The sequence below is a fragment of the Cinclus cinclus genome, chromosome Z (assembly GCF_963662255.1).
Source record: "Cinclus cinclus chromosome Z, bCinCin1.1, whole genome shotgun sequence".
In the NCBI taxonomy this organism is placed as follows: domain Eukaryota; kingdom Metazoa; phylum Chordata; class Aves; order Passeriformes; family Cinclidae; genus Cinclus; species Cinclus cinclus.
In genome coordinates this window covers 11,220,951-11,233,034 of record NC_085084.1, presented here as the reverse complement: position 1 = coordinate 11,233,034, position 12,084 = coordinate 11,220,951, and the positions used below count along the sequence as shown (strand labels likewise).

The 12,084-nt window shown below is 36.5% G+C and overlaps 1 protein-coding gene across 1 annotated transcript in view; it reads right to left on the bottom strand.

Annotated features, from left to right (window-relative positions):
* The window catches only part of ADGRV1 (adhesion G protein-coupled receptor V1), a 252,208-nt gene that overhangs the window by 45,068 nt on the left and 195,056 nt on the right, over window positions 1-12,084 (bottom strand). The window contains exon 87 of the mRNA XM_062513025.1: window positions 4,064-4,221. Within this exon, the coding sequence (XP_062369009.1) occupies window positions 4,064-4,221 (158 nt within the window). The remainder of the gene's footprint in view (window positions 1-4,063; window positions 4,222-12,084) is intronic.

Here is a 12,084-nt window from a genome sequence, read left to right as displayed (position 1 = left end):
CAATAAATGAAGCTCATCTATTTACAATTATCAGAGGAAAAAAATCAAGTTGTTCTATTATATTTTAAAATATTTTTGTGAAATTATGAAAGGTTAGCAAACAGAAAACAAACTCATTTATATTGGATTGCTGTCCTGTTATTATTCATTTTCTGTATTTGCATATTAGGACCTGTCACTAGTGGGTTTTCACAGGGCTCCATCCTCAGCCCTGTGTTCTTCAACATCTTCATAAACGACTTGGAGACAGGATTGGAAGGGATACTAAGCAAGGTCACAGATTATACAAATGTGGGAGGAGCTGTTGACTCCCTCAAAAGCAGGGAGGCCCTGCAGAGAGACCTCAGCAAATCGGAGGGATGGGCAATTACCAACCATAGGAATCTCAGCAAGGGAAAGTGCCATATTCTGCTCCTGGGATGGGGTAACTCTGGATGGATGGACAGTCTGGGGAATGAGGTGCTGGAAAACAGTGCCATGAAAAGGGACCTGGGGGTGCTGGTCAGTGGCAAATTGAACATGAGCCAGCAGAGCCCTGGCAGCCAGGAGGGCCAAGTGCATTCTGGGATGCAAAGTTAAATATTAGTTAACCCAAAGTCTGTTTATCCAATGAATGTTTTTGACTTGGCTCCTGCCAAGGCTAACTTTGGGAAAGGTAGTTTTTATATATAGGAGGACAGTCAGCCAACCGAACGTGCTTGCTGAAAGGCTGGCAAACAGAATGAGTACAAAGCGAAGACTTCTTTAGCAAACTCAGTTCCTGTCTCTGAATGAGTACACTAGAGGTAGAGCTAGCACTACTTGAAAATCAGCTTTCAGCTTTTTCAACCCTTCACACTTTTCTTTCCTGTTTTGAGAAGGAAGAGCTGACTGCTTTAAGAGATAACAAATTCTTGTCTCTCCCACTGCCCTTTCTTGAGCCCTCTACTGTTGAGGAAAATTCCCTGAGCTAAGTAAACTATATCAATCACCATTCAAACCAACATGACCAGTAACAGAGCAATTCTGGAACAGTAGAAAAAGAGCATGAGAGGGCAAACTCACAGGGTTCTTCAGACAGGGTAATGAGAAGTGTGTATATTGCTTAAATTAAGATTCGGCAAACCCTATTTACTTGTGTTTATTCTGAACAAAAACTTTGTTTTAATAATATTCTTTTACAGTTGTAGCACTCACAAGTAAAGAGTACAAACACTTTCTAGGAAGATCACAGACCACTGCCAAAGGAATTGACACCAATTAATAAAAGCTGATTTTTGCTGGGCTAGCTGTTTTTGAGCCATGGTATTTTCTTGAAGCCAGAATAGGGTATGAGAGATGAGTATGAGAGATGAGAATACTTAAGGGTACCTAGGACAAATCCAGAGGACTGGGAAGAATATATGCATGACAGAAAAGGAAGTACAATTAAAAATGGGCATCTGTGTATAAATAAAAGTAAAAAACCTTCCAATTATACCCTGTAGTTTTCCAAGAAAAATTTTATCTGTCTACAAACAGATCCTCTTTGCAGCTACCAAATGTTTTCTTTTAAGCACATAAGATGAAATCCAGCATTGCTATTCTGCTGCTGGGAAAGAAAAACACACAGGAGTCTCCTTCAGTGTGGGTAGCAACAAACTCTGCTCCTAGGTGAGAAAAAAGTAGTACAACACTGTGCTACTACCAAGGGTCAGGGGGATGTTTTACAGAATTTACAGAATTTATTCTAAAGTTGTAAAAGAATAATGTGGTTATTAGACACTTCTATATGAGTGACTGTATTAGTAGAAAAGGGAAGAGCAACTGACGTCATCTATCCTGAATTGTCTAAGGCCTTTGACATAGATAAACTCTTCCTTGTGGCTCCACTTTTCCTCTGGTTTTAGATGAAACAGAGAGAAACCCTGGCATATTCATTGCCATAAGAAAACAAGAAAAACAATGTATGTCTGTGCAACTTAAGGAGCCAAGATTGCCAAAAGACTCTCCTAACACACAGTGTCTTGTAAGCCAGAACCTGGTGCAGGTATAATCTAAAACCTCCTCTATGTTTCAAAAGTAAGATATCATAATGAAACTGATTACAGACAAATTTACTGATGTGAAAAATGTTGTTTCCCACGGCAGCCATTTACATGGCTACAATAACAGGAGCAGAAGCAGAAGCAGCTCCCAGGTGTTTTCTAAGAAGATAAAGTCAGCTGAGTGAATGTAAAGATTCAAGATTTATAGTGATACTAGGTTTTAACACTGTAAGCTTCCTTTGACTACATCTTATAAGCACAATATACCCAGAAGACATTAAAAATTGTGTAAATATAATACCACCTTTAATTTCAGAAGACAAATATTCAGTCAAAAAAAAGCCTGAGGCCTTTAGTCAACAGTTAGTACTGTGTTATGTAGTTATAGGCAGTGTTACAAACTACAGAAATCACCATACTTTCTCTCTAGAAGCTTAAATCATAAATGCAGCTATACAGAGACCCCTTGTACAATTTCAGCTGCCATAAATTGCAAAAGACAGATCATTTTTCTCTCTAACAGCCTCTTTCCAGCCTGTTCTTACCATCATTGCATGGAGTATTTAATCTGTGCTTACAAAAGCTCTTTGGTAGCAAAACAGCAGTTAGCCTTGCATGTGTATAAATAGTAAAAGTTACAATTGACTTAAAAGGAAGAGGGGATCTTAAGTGAACTTTTCTCTTCCTGATTTTTTTTCTTTTCTTCTGAGGTTTGGTATTCTCCACCCTATTTCTAGATTCTATTGAGGAAGGAAAATACCCTGAATCCTATGCTAAATCAAAGATTTGTTCCAATCCTACTATTTCATGTCTTTATGTCATGCAGTTACAATTTCCATTAGTTCTTTCTGCCATTTTGCATGACAACTTTATTTATAGTATTATTTCAATATTCAGCTTGCTTTTTTCCTTTAGTTTAACTGCTCTGATACAAGCCTCAACTGTCAACATATTATTAAGGAATATCTTTAGAGATATCCAAAGAAAGTTAATTATAAATAAATTAACTGAAAGAATGACAAGAGGAGCCACCTCTGTGCATTTATATCAGAGAGAAATGAAAGTGCAACTAAGACCTCGAATATCATCAGACCTTATCCAAATTCATACAGACCTTAGCCAGGCTAACACCGTGTCATTAAAAAGGAGAGAAATATTTGCAGAAATGCCCAGATTATAAATACATAATATTTATTATAATTTTCTCAAGAAATAAATATATCTCTATAACCAAAATCTCAAAAAAATTATTTGCACTAGGTTATAAAACTAGTTTTCTTTTAACAAAATATTGTGCAGACAAGATAAATATTCTAAGCTTCCCACAGAGTGTCCTATTATTATTGCAGTATTGGTCTAAACTGCTGCAACTTTATTTTGGGAACACTGTTGTAGTTGAAATTGTTCTGACGGAGGAGGCCGACTGAAACTTCCTGTTTTGCACAAGACAGATCTTTTCCTTTCAAGCACGTTTCAGATGCATGTAGCATAGGAAATATCAAAACAGAGGCATTAACTCCAGTGCACAGAGCACCCATCACATGGCTTTACAGCCACCAAATACACTGCAAAACACAGGGACCAAAGCTGTGCCATGACCTGGGGTTGAGCAGGGGATACAGCCTGCATCCATAAGTGATCATGTTCAGCAAGCAGGCAATCATGACCAGAGCAGCTCCAGCCCTCCCTGGGACACAATGTTCAGTATCCCCAGCACAAATCTAGCATGGGGACATAGTGCTCCAAGCAGGGCAGTGCTTCGTTTTATTTCTCTTCTATTTAGCTAGACTAAACTAATTCACAAAGCCAGCGATACCAATTTCTTGTTCTAGGTTTTACATATTTTTATCCCCCTGAGATCATACAGCATCTGCTTAGCTTTGATCATCAAAGTACTTTCACAGACTTCAAAGGGACATTACTAAGCTTAATCATAAACTAAGTGCGTAGGTATCTACTGAACCATGGCTTCAGGTGGGGTTCTCTGAACTGCTGAGAACAGTCCACATCGTTTGGAAGTACAACTTGTTTGCATAGGGGTAGCCAACAAATCATACCTGCTGCATTTGTTCTTCCTCTGAAAATATCATCATATGCCTTCCATTGAGGAGTCACCTGATAGGCATGGATAAACACCACAAAAACCACCACCAAGCACATTAATGGCACCAGAGCAGCAGTGAAGAGAGCAGCATAGGCATTTGGAACGAAACACCTGATGGAAAAAAATGGAAAAAAATGCTATTGATAAGCATAAGAGACACCTTGAAAGTTCAAAAATAGAATACAAAAACAAATATTTTTGAAAAAGGATGTGTTTTACAAACCACAAATTCTTTAACTCTGTTCCCAGAGTAACCTTGATGGGTTGCTTTGCTGCTATTGGTTCTTATCTCATCACCGTATCTTAAGGAGTATAGCTTTTGCTCTTACAGTATGCATGTTATATTTCGGCTAACCAATGCTGGAAAAATTTAAACTTGCAAAGAAAAAATATATTTTGACAAACTACATGCTGCTATATTCCTTTAAAGGGATCATCCTTAGTCACCAATTTCTAAAAGGACATTATGGAATTTTCTACACTTACCTCCTGAAAGGAAAAATTAAACTTTGAAAAATATATTTTTAAAATTAATGAATGAGTCCTAAAGAAAGCATTCCTTCTCAAGTTGTTGGAAATTACATTTTATTTGCTCACAGAAGCCAAATGCTCACTCCTTCTCCCTCTTTCCTTCCCCCCCCCACCCCCAATTGTTCAGTATCTCCTTGCCCTTTTCATTTATTTAAGTTATAATTACTTTTAAAGATGTGTCAGGAACATGAATTATCCCTGAAAGAGTCAAATTATGTACATATGATGATGACTTGAAGAATATGGAGATGTTAGTTGAAGAGAGCTCTCAGGGGTATGAGAGATCAGGGCTTTCTGTGCTCTCCCTGGAGACCAGTATGTGCTTTACAGCCACTGACCTAGTCTAGAGATGACGCACAACAGAGCAGCCCAAGGGACAGCACAGGAGCCAGTATGTCTAGAGATTATATGGTCTAAGAGGGTGTAACTTACCCAGCCCTTCTGTTTCTCATGTCAGCTCATCTAAGTAAGCTTAGTATTGATACTGATATATATCTGAGAGAGGCCTAGGTACCTGTTTCACTGAAATACCTGGTTGGATAAACCTTCTGTGTTTGCTCAGGTGTACTTTTATACTGTGCCAGAAAGTCAAGATTGTAACCTGTGTTGTCTCTTCAGAACAGCAGTCATGCATGCTCAGTGATTCCCAAAAATAATTTCCAGCACAATCTGGAAACCTTTCACAGCTCTCTGCAGAATGCAGAGGCTTGGTCAGACATCAAGCTCAGATATCATCTGATAACATAACTGAAAAAGCAAGTATCAGAGGAAGTAGGAACTCTGCATTGCAATTCAAAGTGTTTGCTCCTTTCCTCATAGAAGAGATACTTCAGTCTCCTTTACTTATCTTGGTGGCCTTCACAGGACTTTGCACAGTCCATGTCCCTTTTGTACTGAGAAGGCCAGAACTGAACCCAGCACTACAGGTCTGACTTCATGAGTGCCGAGCAGAGGGTAAGGATCACTTCCTCTCAACATGATTGATATGGGACACAACATCCCATCCACTTCGTCTTTCTAAATTTTACTATTTCTTAGGTAGGAAAGTTATTTTCGTTCCCCAAATGCATTCTTGAGTTGGCACAATTAGCACTAAGAAATGAAATCATATTACCACAACCTATGCTGCTTTTAATGATTATACTAAAGGCAAGAATCTTTGCACAAGAGTAGTCTTCTATAAAATAATATTTATATTCTGAAATCTGTGGTTTTTTCAACTTGATGAATTTTTATATTTCAAACATAATACATACTCTAAAAAACTACCAGAGTTTCTTGAAACTTTATCGTGAACACTCCTTTTTATCCAGTTAACAAAAGTTGTGTAAAAATGAAAACCTAGAGAGGTAGATCACTTTTACTAATACCCTTAGGTACTTGCTCTAAAAATACACTGGAAAGTTATGTACAGAAATACACAAAGCCATATTAATCTTCAAAGCTTACTTTGGATTTTTTTTCTTGAAGCAATGGTGTGCAAGCCAATGACAAACACATCACCCTGTTAGATTTATTTATATATAATATTGTGATGATATATGTTGACAGGCGTATTTTATTATGGAAATCATATGGGATAACATTATAGGGACCAACTGCAATTATTTATTATATTTAATACTGGGGTCACAGATGTGATTCTATTACCATGACACATTTGTTGCATGGAACTACTGTGTATGGCATATTCCTAGCACTGGATAGGAATATTAAAAACTACACCAAAATATCAGCTAAATTGATGTTTCAAAACACAATTACTCTACTTTTAAAGGCCTAGAAAGACAGATGTAGAAACTGAAAAAACTACATCATTACAAGCTTTATTTATCTGAAGATGAGCATTATTTTCTGCAGTATAGCTTTCTAGCAAGTTCCTTTTTTCTTTTTAGAGGCCATAGATTTCTGTAAGGTTTTAGTTTTATTTTTTTTTTTTGTTTTGAATTTGAATGATAGTAAAAAAACAACTAAATAACCAACTAAGCAAGCAACCACAAAAATCTGTCCACTGAAATGTTGCCTTCTGCAAGAGAGGGAGAAAAAATAAAGCAACCAAAAAAACCCAGAAGACCAACACTGTTAGCTTCTTCAGAGGTTCTCATTTTATTACAAAGATTCTGTGACTCCAAGTAACACTTCCTTTTATCAAAACGTGGGGTTTTTTTTCCCCTCACTCCTTTAAGCATTTTTGCTCCCATCTTAGGTTTTTTCTAGCATTGAAAAGACAGCAATTTTGCTTTTGTCCCAAACTGCCACAAATCTTGCCCTTCTTGACTATTGTTATCTGACTGGAGGGTCAAACTTCGTTTTGACCACTGACTTTGTTGACGTCTAATTTTGTTTTGATTGGTATAAATTTCTCTATCAACTTTGTGTGAGGATTTAAAGAATGAAGTTGTATGTCTCAAAACACTGTCCCCATAAGAAAAAACATCAGAACAGGAACTTAAGGAACTTAACTTTTTATAGAAAGCTGATAACGGAAACGGATGGAATATTTAACTAGCCCCCATAATTGCTTGTATTTTCAATTTATCAGTTTTTGTGATTTGCTAGTATTTTCATTGACAGGAACTTGTTGGGAGACCAAATATTAGTAAAACTATATAAGAAAAAACACTTAATGTATTGTTAGTTTGATTTTTGCTGTGTTTGTCTTTTTACTGAAAAAAATAAATTGTGTGGGAAAAGCTTAGTTTTATCTTATGGATGTGCTCTTTTATTTCAATCAACTGAGAACTAGAAAATTCAACCAACTTTAGCATGGGAGTTTGCACAAGAATTTATGCATACTGGAATCATGCAAACATGTACTAACCTCCTGAATTCTGCCCCAGAGGCTTTTTTTTAATCATGACTTATCAAAATTTTTCAGAAACTTCAGAAATATTAATAAGGAAGCTATATGATCTTAACAATACAAAAGAAAATATTACATGGAAAATGATCAAATCACCCTTCCGAAATTAGAATGACGGGCAGCCATGGACTGAAAATGTGTCATGGATAAAATCCAGAGAAGCCTTTTACCAGATGCCAAGACCTGTAACCATTATTTAAAATACTTTTATTACACACATTAATATGCCAGATCTACTGTTAGGTTTCCTAGCATGTGTCCTAAAAGAAAAGTTACTTCACCTCACTTCTTTTATCTATTCCAATCAATATGATAACTACAGCACACGGTGGACCACATATGTTTCCAACTCGTGGGTGCAATTTCCCTAGCAGTAATTGCAAAGGAATGTAATGAGAGCAATTCGCCCACCTAAAATAAAATAAATAAAATAATAATACTAAAAGAAAAAAAAAATCTAAATTTGAAGGGGAATTGATTTCACTTATAACCCCACCAACTGTAGCCCCCAGCTTTTGTTTTGTGTCAAAATTACATCACAACAGAGCTTTAATCTATCCTCTGGAGAAATGAGCATAGGCTCAATTTCAAGATGTGTTTGTCTTAAAATGTTTTTTATATAAGAACCTTTCTTATATGAGAACTTTTCTGTATTTAGTATGAGAACTTAGCATGCTAAAACTTAAAATTTTCATAGTATGTAGAATTACCCAGCAGGACTAGAATGTGGGTTGCTTCCAGGTCAGAATATTCTGTAATTCTGTCATTATCTACAAAATTCCTCCAACTACATGTTGATGTGGTTGAGAAATAACCATATTTTGAAGCCCTTAAAGTACATAAAGACACATCCTCAACAAACCCATTCACACTTGTTCCAGTGTGCAAAGCTAATCAATTGTGCTGCAAGACCTGGTCATCACCTTGAGTCTTGGTTGATTGAGAAAATGCACGCTGTAATACGTGTCTCATGTACTTGTTTGGGATACTCCTGTATGAAATTTAAAAATGCACACTTGCTGTGTAATTCTATAGCTAATTTCAAGCCCCAAATGTACTTGATAGACAGCTGAACTTGCAAGACAAGCTACTATAGTGCATCACTTGGAGTAGTTTGGGGATATTCTGATGAATAGTGACTGAGCCTAACTATGCATGCTGGTCTAAGTGCATGATAGTGGTCCCATCCATTTGTCCAAATTGTGTCTTTCACTATTCATTAGCAGGAATGACATGACAGGAACTTAGTTCTCTTGAACAAATCTGAGAATAGATCAGTAATATATGTGGCCCAGATATGGTGGGGCAAAATACAAGTTTTAGGTTTAATGTAATTTTTACGCAGACCAGTGTGTCCTAAGAAATATTATGTAGCACGCCTTCAGTAATGGACCAGATATAAGTCAGAGATCATAACTTGCAATTTCAACAAGTGTCCAAAATGGCTTTACAAAGTAATTTGTTGTTAGATATAGTACTATTAAAGAAACAATGGGTATATGGAATGCTAAATCTTATTGAAACCTAATGCACTACTACCATTCACAATGCAACGTCATCAATGAAAAAAGCCTGAGCCACAGTTAAAGAAATGGGTAGTCAGACATCAGAACTTTTGCAATCACTTTAACCCTAAGATTAGCTTCAGGAAATTAGTGCCAATACCTGGCTAAAGTCCATATTCTAATTTTTGGGATTTAAAAATTGGGAGCTGTGACTAGTGAGAATTGGGTTGATTGCAATTGGATTTGTGTTTTCAATTATTGGAATAGCTGTTGTACATTTTATGATTACTGGCATTATTACTTCTGTTGTTCTGTCTTTTCCCCTTTATCTTTTCCTCGTATGCATCACCCCTGTGGATAACCCAGGAATTTAGGAAAAGTCCCTGGAAGACAGTATTTGAGCCATGGGTTGGTGTGAGGGCTTAAAGAATGCAGTCATCTATTTGAAGGCACTGTCCCCATAAGATAACCCACCACAATGGAATTTGAGATAAACACAGATGGCAAAACAAAAAGACATTAACTCCAGGTGTAAAGAAGGTGAAGGTCTGGAATGACTACACCGGACAAAATTCTGATGTGCAGACTGTGGGTACTTAAAACTTAACTGGCCAAAAAATACACACAGTGACAAAAAATACAAACTGTGAGAAGGGATGCACATCTCAGCCAAAGTTGGGGAAATGGCATCTACGCCCTGTGGATACCCTAGTCTTGGACTTATAAAACTGGTACCTCCAGGTAAGCAACAGGGAGACCCCCACCACTGAAGACCAGGATGCAGAAGGACCAGCAGTATGCTGAAGGAATCCAAGGGTGGAGTATGGTATCTTTTTATCTTCTGCCTAATCTCTCACTCTATTTCTTTCCTCCCTATCCCCATCCCCCCCACCTTCCAATTTTTTCTATCTCTCTACCTCACAATGATTGTTAAATTAAATCTGTACTACTGGCTTTAGCGTATGGTCTCATTTACACCTTTATTTGGGCAGAAGCATCTCGTATAATCAGATCATAATACACTGACAGTAAGATATTCCCGTTGGCTGTTCTCTTGCACTAATCCTATCTAAACTATATATCAATTTCATCATCTTCAAGACTTCACCTTGGATCCTCCCAGTCTCCTATTTCATGCATGGCGTCACTTCAAAGAGTGCTTTATTTCCATCTCAAATGTTACTAACATAACAGAACACAAAGCACATTTTTGAAAGCTCTGTGTATGCCTGTATCTGTGAAAGGTCTGTTCCATGATAGAGGATAAAATAAATTTCAGAAAAATTGTTTCTAGTATGCTTCTCCTCCAAGGTATAATTCCATATTTGTATGTAGTGATTTGTTAATCAAATTTTGTAAATCAAAATTTGTTAATTTTATAAGTGGAAAAAACCATAATATTGAAACTAATCAGTTATTTTTGCTTCAGTATGAACCAGTAAGATATTTAATTTACATATTGTTTTTTCAGGCCTAGAATGATGAGAAATAGCTTTAATATATAAAATAGTTCTCTCACTGATGACTACTGTAGATGATAATTTAATTCAAATTTCTACTTTCAAATACAACAAACACAGAAAGATTAGGGGAAATTAAGAGATCTTTCCCCTTGGAAAAGATGTAACTTCAGAAATTCATGTACACTTAAACCTATACATTGATAAAAATTACCCCACTTATTAGCCAGCCAGAATCAGTGCTTTACCTTGATTTTCTTTTCTTTTCTTTTTTTTTTTTTTTCCTCTCCTAATCCTTTTAAAGGAAACACAAGAAACAAGACAAGATGCATACTGGAATCAGCACAATTGTACAATTAATATTTAAAAAGGAGAACAAATTAAGTAACAAGGAACATTGCTTAAGAAATAGCAATTGTTAAAAAATGGAAGGTCTGACATTCTTTGTTCCATTCTGAGCAACAAATATTTAGAATGGTAAAATTTTAAAATTGCTCATTGTGATAAAACTAGTTTCATTCCATTATTGTCCTGAATTCCAAGACAAGCTCTTTTGACAGTATCCTGAAACTATAAAAGGCTACATTTGACAAAAATTGCAAGTGCCTTTATCTATCAAACATCTGGTGTCCTGAGACACTGAGCTTTACAGCAAAGCATTTTACAGAAAAACAAGAATAATATTAATTTACTTTAAAAAGGCACTCAGGAAAACAACTGTTTGAGAGCAAGTCAGTGGTGGATTACAAACCCTCCAAGGAGATAAACATATTGGCTCTTGCAGTGTCAAAGCCTATTCAGCCTGATGAATCAATCTGATCAGATTATGGAGTTCCACTCTTCTTTCTTTTATGTTGTAATAGTTCTCCTATTCCACAAATACATTAAACAACAATATAACAATAGATTCACAGAATCCTTGAATGGTTTTCATTGGAAGGGACCTTAAAGTTAATCTTGTCCCAGCTGTGCTGCCTTGGGCAGGGACACCTTCCATTAGATCTGGTTGCTCCAAGCCCCACCCAACCAGATCTTGAACATGTCCAGGGATAGAGCATCCACAGCTTCTCTGAGCAATCTGTTCCAGCCCCTTAATATCCTCACAGGAAATAATTTCTTCCTAATAACTATTCGGATTCTCTCTTTTATTTCCACTCCTCTGACAGGGGATGAAACACGGACATATTTGTAGTATGTATTTTGGTTTTATTTTTCCTTAGGTTTTTTTTTGTGTGTGTGTGTTTGGGGTTTTTTATTTGTTTGGGGATTTTTCTGTCTGTTAGTTGGGGATTTTTTTGAGGTTTTTGTGGTTTTGTGGTTTTTTTCAAGATAAAGTTTTATGCTTCTATGAAGTGATGCAGAAAAAGCTATATGGACAGGTTATATATGCTAAGCTTATAATGGGTAATATTTGAAATGGTAGGCATTAGTTCTTGTGGGAATTCAAGCCACATTAGAGAAATTTCTGTTTCTACAGTAGGCAAGAGTGTAGAGATTTCGACATTATTAAAAAATTCACACTGCCAAAGGCACATGGGTTTAGGCTTATAGTCTTCAGTCAACTTCTACACACATTAACAACAGTTCATGCAATACCTTGGAAACAGACTTCACA